Below are 23,394 nucleotides of genomic sequence, written 5' to 3'. Positions count from 1 at the left end.
TCTTGTTTTTCTGCCCTAAAAACGTCTCATGGCGTCACAGCATGTAAAGCACAGAGATGCAAACCAATCCAATGCACAACTCGAGCTCTGATAACGAGTGGGTGCATACACATTCTCCAGACACTAGATGCCGCTATAATAGGCAAAATTATATTTTCACTCCTAAGGAAATCTTTTTTTTCCTTTTCCAAAAATGTTTATCTTTATTAATGTAAAATTCTATTAAATATTAATGTAAAAATCTGCCAGCTAGGGGGAAAAAAACAGTTCAGGAAGATTCTCCTTTTTCTATAACTTTTAATTGTTTTAGAATAATTTTCATATGTTGCTTATCATATGTTGCATGTCTCATTTAGTCAGAATATGGTACTTTTGGCTGTCAGTGGTTTCACATGGTGTAGTTACATCTACCTGCATGGGCTAACAAGGACAAGCTAACAAGCCAAACCTTGACTCTTACTCTGCCTTCATTTTATCTTAGCAGCCAGTGAATTCAGTTATATGAATAAGGGATCATCATAAAATTTGGGATAATATGTGCATGGTGCCTTCAAAGGTTTTCTCTAGTTTTTGCCACTATATTAATAATATTTGTTAGAATATAAACATTTTTTTTCAGTGAGTGAGCGTGCCAAGGTCTACAGACAACAATTTCATGTTTTTTTTTTCTTTTGCTAATGTGCCCTTGGATTTTCAGCCAGAACACAACTAGTGCAGCCCCTTTGTTAATAATTATCAAAAACATGTTACATTTTTAATTACATATGCATCCCCAGCAACTGCACTATCAAGCATGGCCTAATTCATTTAAATGGCTATAACTTCTGAAATGAGTGATTAATTTGTATGACATCTGGGATAAATACTGTACAGTCAAACTGAAATGTTTCATCTAACGTTACCAGCCAAACCCTGACCCCTTGATCTGACACAGCTTCACCACAAGATGGTAGTATCATAAAACATAATCAACACCTGTTTATCACATAAAGTGCATTGATATCAGTTCTAGTCAGAAATAATCTTGTGAAATAGAACGTTATACCTCATTCTGAATATTTTTTATTATACTTCTATCATTTAAGCGGGTAGAACAAAAGTCATCAGGGCAGTTATTTGAGATTTGACTTACTAGTCATATGGTGCGTAGCGTCCTGGAGATGTTGTCCGACTCAAACTCAAAACACACGGCAGCAACAAACGGGAAGTGACAACAAAAAAAGTTACTCTAATTTATACAATAAGAGAGCTTCAAAAAAGGTGAAAATGGAGAATACTGCTACAGTACTGCAGCATTTTTATCAGTTATCATTTTTATCATTTTTAAAAGTGTACAATAATACAAAATGGGTAAACATTTTTCATGTAATATACTGTACATATTGATGAAAAATTGGTCTGTTTTACTGATCATCCACTAGATGGCTCCCCTGACCATTTCCCAAAAGGAGTCAAGAAGCAACTATTGTTCTTTCATTTGTTTGTAGTCAGAACAAGTCTGCACAGAACAAAAGAACAGAATGCTACAATGATCATCACTGACTGACAATGACACAAAAACACTCATCAGCATTCAGGACCATGGATTCATGCCAATTAGATGAAAGACCAGCCTTATTTTGGACGGCCAGCAAAATGAATGACTTCCCTGCTTTCTCTTCTGTTTGTGTACACTCCTTTACAGGTCAACAAAACACATTTAGAAAGCACATGAGCTAAGTAGGCTTATTCTTTCTTTCTCCTCTTCACTCACACACACACACACACACACACAGACACACAGACATGTATTCAACGACGCCACGTGCCGGGCTGGCCTTCTACAAGCAGCCTACATAAACAAATAGCACTTGTCTTTTTGGCACATTCAATTGGACAGGCTAAATCAAAACACATGAATAGTCGATAAATAATCTGAAGACACTATTTTTACATGTCTCACAATTTACATTTACATTTAACAGATTCCATGATGTTTCTTATTTAGGTGTTATATCAAACAGTCAAAAGTATCAAAAGCAGTTGGTTTGTGTGCTGCTGTATTTAACGTGCAGCACAGCGCAGCACAGGTTGGGTGTGAAGTGGAGTTGACAGTGCACGGCTCGGAGAGCTGAGCTGCTTAATGGCTTTAGATACCAGGCAGCAGAATTAAGCCCATGTGCTCTCCCTTCTCTTGCTGGACTGACCTGGCTATGGTTAAGCTGAACAGGTTTGAGACCGGGTTATTTCACAGGCCCAGAGCACATGCACTCACTTATACTATTGGTGCTGCCTAGAAAAACACAGCCAGATGTCTTGGATCTCAGTTGGCTCTAAAAGTGTCACTAGGTGGTTAGGGTTGCGTCTGTTGTTTTGACACTTGATCATTTCTGTGTGGTCTTTTCTGTTGATGTTTTGTATTATAGAAGTCAACACAAGGTTTTGTTATGCTGAACCCTTCCCAAGTACTAAACAAAAAGTAAACTGAAACAAGGCACTGCAGACTTATGCAACCAGTAATGTTATTGTGAATGATAGTGGAGTAAAGTTCTGTTTATTTAAAGAAAAAAAAATTATGGCCAAAATAGCCATTTGATAGCCAATAGATGATTTGAGACGTGTGAAATCCTCAACTTCATTTTTTATAATTAACGACTTTTAGTGCATGTACTCATTTTTTAACTAAAATCATCCAGTTATTTTAGTATTATTTATATACTATTATAATTTATATTCATAATTTAAATTTGCTAAAATTTAACTAAATACTAAATGCATAACTAAAATTTATTTTAGTGTTAGTTCAGTTTTACTTTATTTTTATTTCAGTTGTAATTTTAGTACTTCAACACTTCTAATTTTCTTTAAATTTTTCATCTAACAATTATATTTTATTTTAGATTTATAAAGTATATGGACATTTCCTTTAACCCTAAAACACAGCACAATGTGTAATTCAGAATACAGGGAAAAGACCTGTAAAAAACCAATATGGAAAATTCCTTCATTTTAACACATCACAGACTTTTCTTAAAGTGCTGATGCATTCCTTGGGAATCGAACCCATGATCTACTGTTTGTGCAACAGAAACAAAATGTACATGTATGTTTTTGACAGACGATTGTAAACCAATGCAACAGACTGCATTCAAAGTATACATTTTATCAGTTCTCACATTCCATGGGAATTGAACCCATGACTTTGGCATAGTGCACTGCTCTTCTGTTTGAGGTACAGTAAAGCAAAATGAAGGAATTAAACGTGTATGACCATCAGTTCTCACATTCCATGGGAATTGAACCCATGACTTTGGCATAGTGCACTGCTCACTGAAGGAATTAAACGTGTATGACCTTTTTATTCTCCCCTTTTTCCCCCAGAACGTAACCTTCACAGTAATGTCAAACAGTGAGTCAGTTTGGTTTGAACATGTAATCTAATTTGACCTGTCTGAGATGGCTTCAAGATGTTCTATTCCAGTAATAAATACAAGAATTTGGTCAGCTGGTGCCAATTTAGGTCACATTGTTTTATCTGTGCCCCTGATGTGACCTGGTTCACTTCCCATTGGTTACCCAATCTAATCCTCCCCTGCAGTGGTCATACTCCCATCATGTGGCCTTCTTGTCCTGCCGGATGCCTCACCATCATCACCCAAACTACTATAGCATCCATCTCATCTTTTGCATTCATTCTCCTCCTCTTACTGATTTCTCTCTTCCCTCCTCCCTCTCTCTTTGGACTGATTTTTCTTTATGAGAACAAACACAGAAGCAGCGATAAAAATCCCAGATGGATGGAATGAGCTAAATAAACCCCCGAAGACCCCCATAATGTTTCTTAAAATATCACAATTTATATAAATGACAAAAACAGCTTGCAAACACAGACAGAAAATTCTGGAAAGTGAGGGGAGTGAGAGTTTATAGAGAAGAGTCACTCAGAATCAGTATCAACACAGATTAGATCTTTGCGAGGACACACTGAGGAAACGGCCGAGCACTTCACAAAGGCAGGCTCACAATAGCTGACATAATTTATGAAAGGTTTTCTTCGTGATGTTATCATAATGGCTTCACCTGAGTCTACAACAATGAGTCCTCCCCATGACTGTGCGATAACATAATGTATAGGAAGTTAAGAGCATTTGCAAGGGCCTCAGTGTTGCAAGATTGAACTGGAATAAGGTGACAACGCCGGGCTCCTTTCACTTCCTGCCCAGTCGTTGGAAGGTTCAAACACTGTACATTAGGATCTTTTCAGCATCTGCTTCTCTTATCATTGTCCTGTGTTAAACTCTACAGAGAGCAGCTATGCAGTTCTACAGAAGTCCCACCATAAATAATGAGAGAACTTTGTATTAGCCAAAGATCTTGATTCTGAAGTACACATAAAAATAACTGCTAATGGAAATCATTTATACATTTCACATTTACCTAAGAGTTGAATGTTACACCCAGATATTTCTGAAGGCATTACATGGAAACATGTTTTTTTCTGAGAAGCCTCTTTAAAAAAATATCAGATAAAGTATTTTAAATTGTATTAAAAAGGGACAATTAATGCATTAACTAACATTAAAAATAAGCCACAGATTTGTTACAATATTTAGTAATCTTTGTTAACGTTAGTAAATAGAAAATTGTTCATTGTTAGTTAGTTCAGCTCTACAGATATAACTTTTGATTTCAATTATGTATTAGTAAATATAAGTTAACAAATGGAAACGTATTGTAAAGTGTTACCAAAATTATTTTACAAAAATTTCATTTTGAAATATTTGTTTTAATATTTTGTTGAACACACAACAAAAGGCTCTACAGAAAAAAACGGCTCATGCTGGCACAGAATGACTCAAATAATTGCAGGTAAATTTGTCTTGGTTTCCACTAATGCTTGCACGAGATGTTATACGATGTAGACATGCCATGTCATCAATGATATGGACACAATAAGTCACCTGAATAAGTGTAATTTCTGAAGCTGCATCCTCAGACGTTTATTTGACTGCAGTGTACTATGAAGCCAGATGTACTATGAAATCATTTACTGCAGACAAATAAGTAGCATAGCATTTACCTGGGTCCCCAGACTACGCTCGAGTCATTGAACACAGCCACGCAACAAGGGCCAAAGGACAGCCTCTCTGATTTGTATAATGCTGATGTTATGTAAAAACGATGGCATCTGTGATTTAACCAGGATTCTAGTATCGCAAGTTACTGAGATCTCTAAGAGGCTCTGAAATTCCCATAAATGTCTGTCCAAAACTTAAACCATCCATCACATTTAATACCATCCACACCTTCTCTCTAACTAAGCCACGAGACACTGGCTGTCGGTCAACACAATATAGGCTTAGTGACGACTCCAAGAGTTCACACATCTTCATATCCGTGTGGTTGACACAGTGCACTTTGCTAACAACCAAAGCTTAAAAGTCTTTAAAAGATTAACACAACAGCAGTCTGACGACATTTAGCCTGTCATCAGTTTTCAAACAGACTGTTACCTCATTCGCCCTGATGAAACACTGAAACACTCTGTGACGTATCTAACTACACTCACTCATTCTGTGTACCATCACAGGTGATTTCTTCAGGTCTCCATGAAGAGTGACTAAACCATCAAATAGGTAAGGGAGAGAAATTGAAAAGAAATTTCAATAAAACTTAAAAGCAATATTTAGGGATGTACCAATATGGAAATTTTGTCTGTTAATGATAGGCCTAATTACTAATATTTTAATTATTCATATATGTATATATATATATATATATATATATATATACAGTCAATTAAGAAATGTATTATTAAATAAATTAACAATTGCGTTTCATAATGGGGAGGCTAACTGACTAGAAATAAATGCATTTTTAAAAATTTATCAGCCTATTTTATTTAGTGGACCAATACCGCTAACATTAAAAAATCACATTTATCGGTATGACATTTATCAATATGACCGTCAACATATTTTGTAACTCTAAAGAAAAGGCTATCTATATTGTAGCAAATTTTATTATAAATAAATAAATAAATATTTCCTGCACTTTTGAGAATGTTTACTGTTCTTTATTTTAATACAAAAGCTGATTCTGTGAAACGAAACAAGAATTCCAATGTACCTGTACTGTAATGCACCTGTGCAAATGGCAATAAATCTCTAAATTTGCAACATATGACCAATTGTATATAAAAAGTAGCCCGTCTCTCTATATTAGGTAAATATAATTTTAGCCCATTATTATTAAATCACAATTAACAGCACTCCAAAAATACCCACGAGAATAAATAAATAAGCAGAGAAATGAATATATAAATAGGAGAGCTGTTCTGCCATTGTGTGGTATCGAGAGGGCTTCCTTCGCAACACCTGCAGCGAAAAAGGAGGACATAGGGAGTGGGGAGAGAGGTGGAGAGGGGAGCAGGACAAAGGAGAGGAGGGTTTGAACAATGGCAAGGCCGGTCAGTGGAACTGCAACGAGACAGAGAGTCTGCCGGCCGCGACAGCCGCCCTGCCCCGGGGGCAGCCAAAAGAGCCACACAGGAAGAGGCTTCACTCCTCTCTCCAGAACACACACGACAGTGAAAGAACAATCGAGAGGAGATTCCCTCCAGAGAGAACACATTTGATGACTGAGTCTATCCAAGGTCCTAGAAACACAAGGTCAAAGTGCAATGTAGGCCAATGAATTTAATTGCATGCAGCAAATGATGGCCTTCTTTCAGATTTACCTAAAATCACAACATTTCCATGTTAATTTCTAAACTTAGATTTAGAATAAAAAATAAAAGTTAAAAATATATTTTGTGCTTAAGCACAATCTGAAAGAAATCATCTTCAAGAGTATTTTCCATTATTTTTCGTCACAGTAGTCATTCATTTCTATATTTCATATAGTTTATAGTCAAATCCTTTTTATATTTCATATTGCTTAAAAGAAGAAAAGGATAAGAGGATCAGAATGAATTTCAATGTTTCACGCAGATTTTCTTTTCTCAGCCTGAAGATATAACACTGAACTTGTACTGAAATTATAGGAGCATAATATAGATGTAACGGAAGAGGTCTGACACAACAGGTTAGTATATATAAAACAGGTTTATTTGGTCACAGAGAGTACTGGGGTAGGTTTATGCAGGCTGGTTGATGAGGTGCTTGATTAGTGACAGGTGCAGGTGCTCAGAACTCAGGTGAGAGGGATCGTTGTGATTGGGTGGTGGTGGAGCCTGGCCGATCTGTTACAATAGAAGACTGGAAAACAATGTTTCTGTGATAGAATGTTCTGTCACAAACCATATTTTCTGAGGCATTTTGTATGAATGTGACAAGGCTGTTTTCTCCAGTGCCTTTAACAAAACAACAACAACAACAATTCAGAGAAAATAAAAAAACAGTAGAAAAAATAAAAGTAGACAAATATTACAAAATATAAGGTCAAATAGTGTGTATTTTCTAAAAAATCATTAATTTTTTTTTTTTCCATTATGTATGCCTCATGCAATGAAATTCATTGTAGACACTATCATTCGAAAGTTTGTGATCGGTAAGATTTTTTAAAAATGTTTTTGAAAGAATTCTCTCATTCTCGCTAGACTGCATTTATTTGATTACAAAAATAGTGTAAGAACTGTAACAATATAAAATAGTATTACAGTTTAAAATAACTGTTTTCTAATTATCTATATTTTAACATTTAATTTATTCCTGTGATGACAAAGCTGAATTTTCAACAGCCATTACTCCAGTCTTCAGTGTCACATGTGATCTTTCAGAAATCATTGTGATATGCTGATTTTGTGCTGAAGAAACTTCTCTTATTATTAACAGTGTTGGAAATATTTTTGTGGACACAATTTTCTTACTTACTTTTACTTACTCATTCCAGATTTTGAATGATATAGTGTTGATCAGGGGTCACCAAACTCTGTCCTGGAGGGCTGGTGTCCTGCAGAGTTTAGCTCCAACCCTAATCAAACTCACCTGAACCAGCTAATCAAGCTCTTACTAGGTATACTTGAAACTTCCAGTCAGGTGTGTTGAGGCAAGTTGGAGCTAAACTCTGCAGGACACCGGCCCCACAGGACCAAGTTTGATGACCCCTTATGTAGATGCATAGATAGGATTCAGACTGATTAATAATGAACTCTGTGTAGTTAAAATATGTGTGTCACTTTGTCATTTAAACTCACTTAAACTGTGTCTTTCTTTCTTAAAAACTTGTACACATTTTTCAGTCTTACATTTGTATTTATCCACAGCAAATATCATCAAATAATCACTAGTAATGGAGATGTGTACAGGAAATTGCAGAGATATAGCTGAAATGTCCAAAATATTTTGCTTGGGATGTGGACTTTGTGTCAGAGTCAGCATAGCTGGTCTCGAGTGACGCCGGGGCTGTAGGGGTCAGATGCAATGTACCATACTGACGTACCACCGATACGCACAAATGCAGACATACACATACAAACAAACAAAGAAGTGATTCATCCATTGGTAACGATGGGCTTTACATCACCATTGTGAGCCATCTCTCACCCAGCGCCATATAGGCTTGAAATGACTTACAAATAAAGTATGTGATTTAAGGAAACAGAAAGTCATGACTGCATGCGTAGCGGAAAGCAGTCTGAACACACCACTTAACGCCTGCCACACTTGTAATCCCTTCTTTCCTGTAAAGCAGACATTTCTCCTCCTGCCTGACGTTTGTTGGACGGCTGCAGTGTGGTGGAAATTTCCCTATCACCACCATCACTGGCATTATATCGGATGAAAATAGAGGAACCTGTCACAATGGGTATGAATGAGCATTCGTGTGTAGAGAAGTTAGTCGCAGCTGAGTTGGGCTGGTGACATGACCGGTATAGAAACTAGACTTCTAACTAGTCAGCTGAGGAAAACTTGTTTACGGAAGCATCTGAGTTATGACGTTGAAAAGCTTTTTGGTTCTGCTTTTGTGACAACCACACTTGCTTCAGAAGACATAAATCACTTTTGCATTGCTTTTTCAACACTGCGAAAAAAAAAAAAAAAAAGTTCCACATGCCTTTAATCTGGAAACTATGTTCCACATGCCACTAGAATTTATTTTCTTGTTCACCTAAATTAACTTTTCCTCCTCACTAATTCCGATTCAACACCACAAGCAGTTTTGGTTCCTTTATCAGTTGTCAGTCTCTGAACCGGTTTGTACCAGAGAGGCCTGAGTCCTGTGTAAACTGATAAAAGCAGCATCAAATAGCACACCTAGGTTCCTAACTGATGATGAAGAATTGACAGAGCAGCCATCAAGTCTTAGAGAGTCTTAGAGAGTCTCAGAACTGTCAGTTCTGCCTTGCCCCTTCTGTCACTATAGAAACACACACACACACACATATTGCTTCCACACAATCTGTTCACTTCAAAGTTCCCTGTCCTGAACACAGTGAAAGACAGGAAATGGGTGGGAGAGAGAGGACAATCCTGAGTCAAGCATATCATACAGCTTACAAAACAGGAAGGACAATTGACTTAAATATTTAGCCATAGTAGACCTAAATAAGCATGTTACCGTAAAAAGAAAAAACATGGAAATGAATGCTGACAGACAAATTGAAAAAAAATTGTGGTTTGCTTGAACAGAAAGTTGGATGCAAGCTGACAGCAAATGACTCAAACATTAAGCACACTGCAGCATCTGTCTTTTAACAATATCATGTTGCATGTCTTTATGTTACTAAACTCCCACAGCTGCTCTAGTTCAAAGGTTTTAATAATAGCTCACACTTCACACAGCCTGTAACAATCACATTTAAGTGTGTGTGTGTCCCCACATTAGTCACCTTTGGCAGGTGAATGTTTACATAGGAAATTCCCTCTTGGCAGCGATGAAGAAGAGGTAGCCTAAGGGGGTTGGGCTCTGTTGTCTAGACCTTACACGACCGCCAGGTAGTCAGATGTCAGATGACGTATTCCCAGCCCATCAGAACTGGTTTGAGCCAGAACAGTGACCGATCAGAGCATTAAGATTAGCAGGCATCCACTGATCTTCCTCTCTGCCAGCCCTAATCCTAAACCATGCCAAAATTCTGACAAAACACCTGAAATGTACAAAATTACTTATCGCTATATCAAAAAAACTGACTCAGCAGGATCTAAAGAGATGAGCACTTGGTAAAGCTTCTTATCTACACATGACGGTAATATAATACACCTTTAACAAACACGACTACTGAATCAACCAGAAACTGGTTCACGCTGGTCTGGTAATCTGCAAAGCAAAGAGACGAGCCTGAATGAAAGTTAACCAGACCTTGTGGCGAGCAACAGGTGTGACCATCCTGCAAACAGCCCAAAAAGTGAAAGTTAAAAAACAAATATCGCTGAGATCTAATAAACTCTCAGGATGACTACTGAAATTTGTTTGTGGGGTTTGTGGGTTACACTTTGCAGTAACTATAGCTAGTTTTAAGATTAAACACAACAGCAATGTCAAACTTTATTGAGATAGGACCTTAAAAGAATACTCCACCCCAAAATGAAAATGTTGTCATTAATCACTTACCCCCATGTCGTTCCAAACCCCTAAAAGCTTAGTTCGTCTTAGGAACACAATTTAAGATATTTTGGATGAAAACCGGGAGGGTTCGTCTTCGGAACACAATTTAAGATATTTTGGATGAAAACCGGGAGGCTTGTGACTGTCCGATTGACTGCCAAGTAAATTACACTGTCAGTGTCCAGAGAAGTATGAAAGACATCGTCAGAATAGTCCATCTGCCATCAGTGGTTCAACCGTAACGTTATGAAGCGACGAGAATACTTTTTGTACGCAAAGAAAACAAAAAGAACGACTTTATTCAACAATTCGTCTCCTCTGTGTCTCTCCGCATCACCGTAGTGCCATTTTGGAGAATAACCACTGAACGCAAGCAGCGTACGCTATTCTTAATCATAATTTTGATTAATGACAAAATTTTCCTTTTGGGGTGGAGTATCCCTTTGACATTTAAAACCTGTAAACAAGGCAGTATCACTCTCAGAAAAAAAAGGTACTAAAGTTGTCAAAAGAAAAGACACCTTTGTACCTTATTTAGCCCTAAAGGGTACACACTGGTACCTTACAGGTACATATTAGTAACTAAATGGTACAAATAGTACCGCTTTTGTACTTTTTTTTCCTGAGTGTTAAAGGTGGGATCAATTCTAGGGACCCATGGGTCCAAGAGAACACACAATTTCTACATTTTATTTTTAAAAATAGGAGGTGCCCAAAACAATCGTTCAATTAAGCAGCCTAGAGTCCTAACTGTAAATCATCCAACTCCATCCCAGTCATTTTAATACAAAATATAAAGTAAAGAAAGAGAAACGAGTCAGAATGTTTAGTTAATAATTTATTACACAAATAATGAAAAATAATATTGTGAAAAATGCATAACTGGTGTTATAACACTGTGACAAATAAATAGGTGGCCAATGAGTGTTAAAACACGTATCACAATATTAAACTGGCATAGAGACAAGGCATTATGTTTAGGCAGTTTTCAGGCAATATAACTTCTGTCTCCAGTCATAGTCCTTGTGCACCAACAAATACACCTATAAGGTGCAGTAGTTCGTGATAAAGTCCATTTTTAAAATGCATAGAGTTCACGAGACACATTTTCGCGCGTCTTCATGTTGTGATGCAACAGGGGGGCTCCGCATGCGCGAGCCGCGGGATTCCTTCACACTGAGCGCCTCCACAGCTCCAGATAGGTCCTACTGTGCGTCCCGAGCTTCATGTCTTGTATCAAAGGGCTCGTGTCAATTACGAGGCTTTCCTTCATCTCGGTGTGGTTCCTTCTCGACCACTCTGGACATGTCCGTTATCGCCAGGTTGTAAATGTCACCGGCAGTCTGAAATGAACGACCATGCAGCCGCGGGTCATCGTGTGAAAACGCTCAACGCAGCTTCAGAAAGTGTCGCACCATCCCGGCGATCCGCAGGAACTTGTCTTTCTTCCTTTGCTTGAGGGCCATCAGAGCTTTGGCCGTCTCTTCGGGGTCGTGCGCGAAGGAGAAGATGCTTCTCACTCTCTCCTCGGCTTTCATGTCCCCAGTTTTCTGGAAGAGTCTCATGAGCGCGTCCTGGTTGACGTTCTCGAAGATGTTCGCCACCGCCCGCTTGCGGTTCGCTGTGTCAAACTTGTTGCCGTGGATCGAAGGGCAGACCCGGCGAGATTCTGAGTACATGTCGGTCGACATCTTGCGGCTTTTGTGTTGTTTAGCAGCGTTGGAGTCGCCAACTCGGCCGAGCTGAGCCGCTTTGGTTGCTGTGAGATGAGTGAGGAGTTTTACAGTGACGGCTAGCTCTTTATAGAGCGGCAGCGTAGGTCTCGCTTACTGAGATGACAACATCCGCGCTGCCGCCCTAGGGGAACGCCTTCCCGTTTGCAGCCAACATGCCTCTAGCTTTGGAAATGCCAGTAATTATGGATAAGAACGCTGACAGCATGAGTGCGCAAGGTTCATCACATAGAGAGTGCATTTGCAACCCATGGACTTTTTTTCTACTGATCTTAACTATAATAATTGTATTTATTCAGCAAGGACACCTTCATAAATGTCATAAATCTTACAGACCCAGTTATTTGATTGGCCATGATACATAGTGTTCTCCGCAAACAATTCAAATTACTGTACTGTACCGTGACAAAAACTCACTTGACTGCCGTCATAGCATTCTGAAATATTATATCGTCATCACAATGGTGTTCTAATTTGGTGTCATTAACTGTATTAACCTGTAGAACCATTTATTTACTAACTATGCCATGGATGATGTAATAATTATTTGTATGTTTAAAAGACTGGTGCAAGTCTTTGAAACAAACATCAATAGCTATTAATACATTGTCTATGGTGTAGTTATACTACCTTTAAGCCTGTAAATGGACAGTAGAACCCAACCTGTCTTTTTAAATAAAGTAGCGCCCTTCAAAACCGCTTTACTTGATATGATTGCAAGATAAGTTTAAACTAACTGGGAACTTAAAAAATGAAAAGGCATTCCAGTGAAAACTATAGTTGGCTACAAATAGCAACATTCTACTTTTTTTTGATAATTGCTAAATTGCTGGAGGCATTTCAGATAACACAGCTAGGAACTCATTTTGCATGCTGTGAGCAACTCCCTATAAACAAAACTCAACACACAGACATCCTTGTGTTTATTCTCTGTCTGGTTTGTTTTAGAGCAATTCCCTTTGAACCTTCATTGCAGTCTTGGTGGAAAACAAGCAAGTCAGACAAAGGAATTTCCAAAATACTAGGTTCTGCAGTGACATTTTATTTGGCCTCCAGAAACTGCCCAAAAATGTGCCATTGTTGCAATAATCTTGTGGAATGCCCGTTAGTTGGCATCTATTGTAAGTCTGTTGCGAAACAGGATACCCTTCTTTCTCAGGTTGGCATAAGTTATGAATGGAGTCAAGGAGGATGGGAAATATGCAGAAAGTGACGCCAGGAACATGTCATAAATATAAGCAGACTTCTCTGGAGTCTTGCACACAGAGCACAATATGACCTTTTGACACGGAAAGGGAAGCATTAGATTGAGAGCCTGGTCCTGCCCTCTCAAACACAATCTGAGTGTACTTTATCAATCCTAACAATGGGAAAACTAAATTTAACTTGGGTCAAAGGTCACGTCAGCTGGTCTGCCTGACGGTTAAGTAGTTTCATCCCCTGCACACGCCTGGAGCCAGTAGCCGATCAAAAGAATAAACCCAATTCTCCCTATACCCACCTAACACTGAAGACCCGTACTGGCACAGACATTACTGTACTTCTTTTGATTTTGAGCACCACATACATGATACAGTAAATATATATAAAAAATATTTTAAATTTTTAATTCAGTGTTTTAACAAACAATACGGTTTTGCATTATTATGAAGTGCATTAATCAGTAAATGTGTTTTTAATGAAAACAAAATCAATTTAAATGAAATAGATTTAAAATAATAATACTAATATATAAAAAAGTTAAAATGTAAATAAATAAACCAACTTTTAAAATATAAACCACAGAGATCAAACTTCTAAAATACAATCCATAGAGATGAACATCCATCAGTTTCTGATTATACTGCCAGTCTGTTATTGGCTGTCCATATTCAAGCCCATAAAACTTCAAAGCAGAAGAGAAGCAAACACTGTGAGCAATAAAGAAGATGAAAATGAAGTAGTTTTACACATTTCATTTACTGTGCTGTTTCCACTGACGTTATGCGATTTGCAATAAATGTGATTAGGATTGCCATGTTCACAGATAATAACATTCATTCTGGCTCAACTGCATTTGTCTCTAGAATCATGACTTCCTTATTTACTATTTTATAAAAGCAGCTTTCAGCTTTAATTTCTGAGAGAATGACGTCATGCAACAAAACAATCTGTGACACAATGTTCACTCTATGTAATTATTGCTGAACAGTAAAAATCGAAGGAAGCAGCTGTGAAGACGTTTAAAAAAATAGCCTTTACCTCAGTGTGCTGCATGAAGTAAAGAATGTTCTTTGTTTTCGTCCCTTCCTGCATGCTTTGCTTAACTAAGCACCGTGGGGCCAGAGACTTCAGCTTGTGGGATATGACAACATTTGTCCCTGGAGCAGATGACTTGATGTGCTGCAGCAGACCTACATAGAAAATGACCAAACTTCATTTAATTTTTTAACTCTGACAATGAATTATTGATCAAATGTTGTAATGCAGTCATCATAATTTTATTTTTGCCTATGAAAGTAAGTCTGAAACAAGAAAACCCTTTGAGATAAGGCAAATAAAGTGGCGTAGTCTTTTTTATTTTATTGTGCATAATAAATGGTCAAGACTTATTTCTATTAATTGCAAAATAAATGGAGGAAATGAGCAATAATAGTGCACCTGAATATGCATGCATTTTAATTCGATGAGTCTGTTTATGTTAAAATCCATATTTCATCATTTATTTGCAAAACTGTGTTGCCGTATTGTGTAAATTGTAACCGAATAAACTATAATATAAAACATAAACATGCATACTCAGCAGCACACACATTGTGAAGAAACGTTTAGCACAATTCTCAGAAGCATAAGCACTGTTGCTATAATAACAGTTGTATAATGACATCAGGGCACTGCAGTCAAATCTGCCCACAGGGGAATGTCTGTGGCAGGAGATTCCAGTTTAATTACTCGCCTTGTTTTTATAGTATCATTTGCATCAGAGTGTAGAGATTCAACATTTGAACATACTGTCAATGTCAGGGTATTGATTTTTTTCCAAGGACTTTCATCCACAATGACAAACTTTAAGAGGTATTATTTAAAAAATAATAATTTCAGGTCATACTACAACAATTAGAACTGAACTTATTGAACTTACCACCATTCAAATCACAGGCCTCAGTCATCCAAACCCACAGCTATGCAGCTTGATATAATAACTCAGCATTTGTTAGTTCACAGACTCACAAATAGCACCTTTTAATCATGCCTGCTGCAGGCCATTAACAGGAAGATGGAAGGTTAACGGTAATCATCTTTTATGACAGCCTGATTCCGGGACTCAAGTGCTGCGTTTTGCAATCACAGTTTTGGCACTGAGCTTCATGTATTCACAATGAAAGACAAAGAGTGGGCGTCTAACAGTTTTTTTAAACAGCCATATACTTCTAGTCATGTCTTGACGTGAACCAACATAAACAGTAAAACCAGAGTTAGATCAGCACGGAAGGGCAGCTTCTTAAGAAAAAGCTATTAAACAGGCATCTAACACTAAAGGCTCTATGGCTGGTAGTCCGCCAGTACTGCTAAATCTTGGCCCAAATACTATTCCCATTCCACTGTTGCCTTTGCCTGGCTGAGATTCAGGCCAACATCACTACGGAAACGGAAGTATCCTGGCCATATTAGGAGAGAAAAGCCACTGGAGGTGATATTACTCAAACATGAACAATATCTTAATAAACTGTTTCACATACACTCCTTGATTCCTTTCAAAATGCCTAAACCTCACTGAAGGACGTCTATTACAAAAAAGCCTACATGATTTGCCAATTCTAAACTATTTTACGTGATGTAAATTTTTTTCTATTTCATTTTAATGGTTAATAATAATAATAATTAAAAAGAAGAATTTTCCTACTATTATTATTATTACTACAACTACAGAAAAAAATATGTACAAAGTGCCCCTTAGACAAAAAGCGAAATGTAAATTTCTGAAATGAAATTCTAAGAGAAATGTATAGAAGCCTCTTTCCACCTCATAAGAAAAAATTATCTTGATTTTGTAAATCATAATTACTTCTTAAAAATACACTATTATGAGATAAATAATAATTATGCCATAAAAAATCCAAACTGGCATAAAAAGTCAAAATTATTACAACAATTCGGACTTTTCATATTTCCGCCTGTCATCATTTCAACTTTTTATCTCATAGTTTTGACCTTTTACATTATAATTATGACTCATTTGACTTGTATGTCATAAAATCAACATTTTATCTCATATTTAGATCTCCTTTTCTATGTCTTGGAAATTTATTTAATCATTAAATGCATTTGTTAAAACAATACCTCTGTTTCAGAGGAAGATCAAGTTATTATATTTTGACTACAGATTCCAAAAAAGAAAAATAGAAAAGAAAAAAAAACACTATAGTGACACTTGTGAATTAAAAATTGAAAGGAATGACAATTAAACCAGAGACACATTATAAATGCAAACAGGGTCAATTTTGATTCCATGGTGATTTATGAGAGAACCAAGTTAATATCAGAGGGACAGCCATATTATGTTGGAGAAAGCTTCAAATGTTTCTGGAATAATCCATAATGATTTTTAGACAAAAAAGTAATTATAATAATAACAACAACAATAACAACTGAATAATCCTCTTTTCTCCGAGTTTTGCATAACCCACTCATAACTAGAGAGGGTGTATAATTGGTCAACAAGGGCACAGAACACACTAGTGGCCACTGGCACACTATCAAGACCAACAGCTTGTGTTTCCCCATACTTCCACACATACGCTCAGCATCCAGGGACAAGCCCGAGCATGAGGATTACATGAGTCATCAGCACTGCTGCCACGCAGACACCCAGCCAGCATTACGCACTAAACTAGCCAGAACCAGACAAAGCACCACCCATTCCCTATCTGACAGCGCCTTGCCCTCGGTTTCTGTTTCCATATCTCTTTCATTCTTTCAACCACTCTTTTCATTAAACGTGATATCTCAAAATCATATCAAAGCCAGACCCCATGTGTCCTCACTAGCCGATCTGAGCCATAGCTTTACTAAGGTCACAGTGTTAGGAACAGACAACTCTCTCTCTTTCTCCCTGGGTGGTTTCAGTGTCCCATTCCACAAAGCCCCTCACTTGCTTGAATATCTCACACCACAAGCCGCTTGCTCTGTACTGACCGTTCTGAACGCCTTTCTCATTACTCTAGATCAGGGGTGGGCAAACTTGGCCCTTCCAGGCCACTTTCCTTCAGAGTTTAGCTCCAACCCTAATCAAACACACCTGAACCAGCTAATCATTGTCTTCAAGACTACTAGAAAGCTACAGGCAGGTGAGTTTTATCAGGGTTGGATCAAATCTCTGCAGGAAAGTGGCCTGGAAGGGCCAAGTTTGCCCATCACTGCTCAAGATCATGAAGTGGTTATAGGTGGATATGTGCTTTAGGACAGCAATGTTAACATAGTACAGTATATGTTTATTATATCACCCTGTCCTGGAGCAAATTGTTCGTACTCACAAATGACAATAAAACTCACATGAATATTTTGGGTTAAGCTCCATTTACAGCATCTGTGACATCATTGTCAATTACTACAGACAATCATTTCAACAGTCAGTGTGTTACAAATGGTAATGTGTGTGTAGGACAGTCATTATAAAATAATAAACTAGGGATATCTATAAGCTGATAATTCAAGAAAATTATTTAACACGGTCTCTTTAAATTAGTGCTAATGCTATATTATTTAAATCTTAAAATAAGTAAATAAATGATAAAAACTCAGATATTAGCCATTTAACTGATATGGTACCAATATATTTTGCGTCCCTAGGATAAAGTTTAAAAACATAATTAGGTTTTAATATTTTTAAATGACGTCTCTTATGTTTATCAAGGCTGCATTTATTTGACCAAAAATATAGTAAAAATAGTAATATTGTGAAATATTACAATTTTAAATGCATTTATTTTAATATACTTTTATTATTATCAGTGTTAAAAACAGTTATGCTGCTTAACATGTTTGTGGAAAGCTTGATACATTGATTTTTAGGATTCTTTGATGAGAAAGTTCTCATCATAAAAAGAACAGCATTTATCTGAAATAGAAATCTTAACATTATACATACATGTCTTAACTGTCACTTTTGATCAGTTTAAAGTGTCCTTGCTGAATAAAAGTTTCTTTAATAATTAATAAAAATTTATTTCTTTTAAAAAAAATCACTGACCTCCAAATTGTTGAATGGAATTGTATATAATTTTGTTGAAACCTTAACCTTTTTTTAAATTATGCAATTTATTGTAAAAATCTTTTTTATTTATAAATGGTGGAATGAGATATTTCATTATTATTTGAAAAAAAAACAAAAAAAAACTTCTGTGGTGCATCATAACTGCAACTGTTTCTTATCACTGCTTTGGAGACTCATTGTGTTGTAAACACTACCAGGGGTGTTACACTGTATATGGTTACCAAAGTGCATTGCCATGGTGTCTGGTCTCAGTGAGCCATTGTCCCCATGACAGTGTAAAAGTGGGAGAGCGGAAGCATTGCCCAAATACAACTGAGCTAAAGCATGTGTTGACTTTGAAAATAGTTTGGTGCACTCTTAAAAAAAATCATTCTGAATCTGTGCTCTTAAATTACAAACGGGAAACTCACATAAACATAACAGTTTGTCACTGTCACAAACACAAGCAGAGCGTGCTTTGAAAGCAAACTGCGTCATCGCGCCGCCACACTGACAAACATTCTCCAAATGATCCTCATTAGCAATAAGTAAACCAGGAATCCTGTAGCCATGTTAGCTAAAGTGAGATTAGCACTATCTTATCGCTGAGAGCCTAGTAGTTAGTGTCTTCAAATGGTTGTCTAAACAGGAAACCATTTACACGGGCAGAGAATTTCTTTTCAAAACTTTTGGTAGAGTTTACCGTACCTATTTTTGTCTGCTTTCGAGAACCAACAAGTGGCAGACACATTGAGCTAATACAGTGTTTCCCGAGATTGTGATTCCTGTGTGAACACAAGTCTTGCTTATTTTAGATGGAAATCTAAACTGTTGTTCTGTTGATTCCTCAGCGGATTCCTTAACTATAATTACTAAAACTGAATAAAATAATAGAAATAAAATAATAATTAAAGTTTTAACTAAAATAAAACTGAAAGATAAAGTGTAAAAAAAAAAACTGAAAATGAAAAACTATAATAGACTTTATAGTTCATTAGTATTCTTCAGTGGTTCAAGGATAATATCCCAAAGCCTGTCAGTCTGTCTCACTCCCGTGACCTGACCATGACGGACAGGATCTCTTTGGAGGACAGCCAAAAAAGAAAGAGAAAGAAGAGTCTGGAGCCCGCATGCCGGCATGTTATTGTTCATCCTGGCCGGGGAACAAGGTCGAGGAAGGCTGCAATTCCCTGCCTGCCAAAAAGCTTTGACCAACAATCCACACCCCCTCAGACGTTTCCTATGTTACTTAATAATAACAGGCCCATGCCAAAACACTAGTTTGGACAAACAGACAATAGGGCCCTTGTCAAATGGTTGTGCATCACCTAAAGCCCTTTGTTTTAATGCTCATCAAATATTACAGACCTGACCAGGTCAAAAGCTGGCAGAGGTGATGTACATGTAACCAGTTAAATATTTAATAATAAAAAATAAAAAAAAGTGTATAGAAAGGAATTATACGAGATCAGTTCGACTTAACTCAACCTAAATACGTGTAACCCTCGCGCTCTATATACACATACACATATATATATATATATATATATATATATATATACATATACATAAATAAATAAGTAAATTGGTGCAAAATAGAGGAAAATGTTGCCAAAACGTTATACCACAATGGAATTTTTTTCTTAAAGTATTTCTTAAAAATAAAAAAATAAAAAATTTTGTACAGAAAAAAAAACAAGCAAAAGTCTAATTTCTTACTGGAACAGTTCATATTTCACACCTAGATGTATACGATATGCACAGAAATCAGTTTAATCTGAGGTTAAGAACCTCTTTTCCACATTGTAGAATTTAGGTAAAGAGAAAACCGCGCTCGAGTCATACAGGATGCAGAAACTGGAACTTCAGTAACATCTGAATCAGCAGAAGCTCATAAAGAAGAAGCGTTCCCAAATGCAAGAACATCAGAAATGTGCATTAAGAATGTCTGAGAGACAGATATGAGTTCAGCGCCCCTTAAGTTTCACTCAACCCCAAAAAAAGGAGGACAGAAAAATTAACTGTAATTAACCCCTATTCCCTCCACTGTACTATTGCAACATCCAATAACCTTTCTGCTGAGTGCCCTGCTCAAATTAGCTTGAGAAAGCATGGTTTAATTAGGTTTAATATGACCGCCTGGAGCGGGCACTGTGCAGTGAGTGGAAAACAAGGCCTGGTAAGCATGTCAGCAGCCTTAAACCAGTCACCAAGAAAGGAATCAGTCTTGCGGATGGTTTAACTCATCAGAAAAGCCTTGGATACTCATCAAAAGCACGGACAATGGGGGAAGCATGTTACCACTGAGGTAATATCAGCACTACAATGTAAGAAATGCCCACAACAAAGTAATTCAATCAAAGGCTGCAAACTTAATTAAACCCAAATCCACAACCAAAGCACAACCTACTGCATACAAACTACAGGTATAAAGAGTCACATCTTTCAATCATGCCATCTGCTGTGGCTGGAGCTGATCATTTATCCCTAGTACAAAAGGCACTATTTTGGCTTGCTGTTGTTCAGTTTCATACATGCAAATTTTCTTGTATGTGCACAGTGTGCCACATTTGAATGCCAACTCATTTTCCTCACAGATAGGAACAGAATAATACACTGATCATGGACTGCATTATATATCAAAATATGACCATTGTTCCAAAAACAGAAACACATGGAAAATCCTTTCAAATAAAGAGAAATACAGCACATCATATTGCACAGATTAAACAAACTATATAACAACACTTTCCCCACATATACACATAGACAGTGAATGAGACATTTGGACTGCAATATGAATAAAACAAGCCGCAGACATAATATTAAAACGTTTAAAAGCAATTACATCATCCAAAAGCTGACATCTGCGAGATGAGATCTCCATCACTTAATCTCTATAAAACTTAAAAGAGAAAAGGCTAAACAAATCACATAAAAAGTCTGCCAGTCTCTTTTTCTCTTTATATAAGTTCTTTCATCAGTGACAATGGAGGGTGATGCAGAAGGACAAAAACAGACTAAGAAATTCAACACAAATGTTTCCACAGGAGAATTGAGAAGTGAATTTCATTGATTTCCCATGATGTAAGATAATTATTTTATATATTAAAAAAGTATCTACAGTTTTGCATAAAATTTTGCATCCACTTAGTGGTCTTAGAAAGCCCTCTTGTGGCAGCAGCTGTTTCTGTTTTCAGGATTTAGCAACAGAACACATTATTCATAGGCACACTTAAAAACAGTTATGTAAGCACTTATGAAAAAAAAAAAAAAGCATAACCACTGCAAGGGAGGTACATTTTTGGTATGACAAATTTAATTTTAAATAAATCTCAAAAAGGACTATTATGCTTAAAACTTGGCTTTGAGCAGTTTGGAGACATTGCCACCAAGTGGTCAAAAATTATAATTACACTCACAGGATCTCTCTCTAAAAAATATTCACACTAAACTTAAAATCTTCATCCCAAAACCTATTAAACTGAACCGGGTTGTTGCATCTTACAACAATCACGGATTGAGCTGATTCTGACGTTAAGTTTGGGTTTCACCGCTGTGAAGGGAAAGAAGTTGCGCAAGACGAAATGCATCTAGTTTTTAATAGCTTTACCTCATGTCTTCTTTTGTATAATCCCTAGAAGCCAAAATCGAAATACAAAATAAAATTAGCTTAATAAAACAGCCACAGGCCTAAAGTGTAAGCAGATGTTTGAATGTTTAGTTCTCTCTTCTATCATAATTAAACAGGGCTTTCATGTTGCGCGTGCTGAAGCTCCTCCGCGTGAGCGCGATCTCGCTTCTGAATTGCGAATAGCAAAAATGCATCATAGACAAATGTTTGAAAAACAGCTGGCGACTCTGGTGAGATAGAATTTGCAAGATAATGTATATATAGCAATAATAAATGTATGTGTGTTTTCTTAATTTCTCCAGTACCGATAGCAGAACCGTTAACGTCAGAGCTTATCAATACTCCGGTCTTTCATAATTTAGCCCCGGGACCGATTAAATACCGGGTTTCGGTACCCATCCCTAGTTGTAACAACCTTAAAAAGTAGGGTCTATCATTTAAGCTTCTACACTGATATTCTGTAAACACTCGGCTAGAAAAATGTGTCATACAAAGAGCAGCAGAATGAGCAACCGTTATTAAGTGGTTCTTTGTTTATGCTTTCACTAAACAATACAATTATAAAACAGAGGTACAGATGATCCAGGGTCTGAAACAGCATACAGTATGAATCTGTGAATGCATTTAGCAGCTCAAATACATGCTGAAACTTTACTCAGAGGAAGAATGTGGTTGTGGTCACATGATCTTTATAGGTCTCAAGCGGGTCCAGCCGGTCCACGCATACCTCCTGAAACTAATAATACTCTGGATGTGTTTTAACATAGAAATCATCTTTGCTGGATAACTCAAAACTCTGTCTCTCTCAACCAGTATTACCCTGTACAAGTTCTTAGAAGTACCAAAAGCTGTTCTATTCATGTGGACTTTACAGAAAGTATGATTATAAAAATTCAGTTACAGATTACCCATCAAATATATATATATATATATATATGAAGAGTTTGGTTCCAAAACACGATAAACGCCATTTTTTTTTAAAAACTGAGTTTCCGCCAAAATCAGTATTATATCTGGTCGGTATTGAAAAGTCCATTTTTAATTTGACGCAAAATGCGTTATCCGCCAAGTTAATCTGTCATGTTTTCTCCCTTTTTTTCCAAACCGCGACAAACACCAGATGAGTCGCATTCGATTATGAACGCGATATTGCGTAGCTTGTCAGTGTAAGTGTTTTTAATAATGTCATTAATGTTTTTGTTAATACAGCGCTTAGCACTAGTCAACTAAATGAATGTAACATGGCAAAGATGAATGCACTTTTGGAA

The 23,394-nt window shown here is 36.9% G+C and overlaps 1 protein-coding gene across 1 annotated transcript; it reads right to left on the bottom strand.

The window, feature by feature from the left end:
* Positions 1–11,384: 11,384 nt before the first annotated feature.
* LOC107721543 (protein C8orf4 homolog) lies at positions 11,385–12,332 on the bottom strand. Its single transcript, XM_016529615.1, has one exon. The coding sequence runs from the start codon at positions 12,216–12,218 to the stop codon at positions 11,916–11,918; it is 303 nt and encodes a 100-aa protein (XP_016385101.1). The 5' UTR covers positions 12,219–12,332; the 3' UTR covers positions 11,385–11,915.
* Positions 12,333–23,394: the final 11,062 nt, after the last annotated feature.

The sequence above is a fragment of the Sinocyclocheilus rhinocerous genome, unplaced genomic scaffold (genome assembly GCF_001515625.1).
Source record: "Sinocyclocheilus rhinocerous isolate Xijiao unplaced genomic scaffold, SAMN03320098_v1.1 scaffold1626, whole genome shotgun sequence".
Lineage (NCBI taxonomy): Eukaryota > Metazoa > Chordata > Actinopteri > Cypriniformes > Cyprinidae > Sinocyclocheilus > Sinocyclocheilus rhinocerous.
This window is presented reverse-complemented; position numbering and strand designations above follow the sequence as displayed.

Coding starts and splice junctions, on each gene's coding strand:
- LOC107721543 (XM_016529615.1), bottom strand. CDS start 12,218: ATGTCGACCGACATGTACTCAGAATCTCGCCGGGTCTGCCCTTCGATC.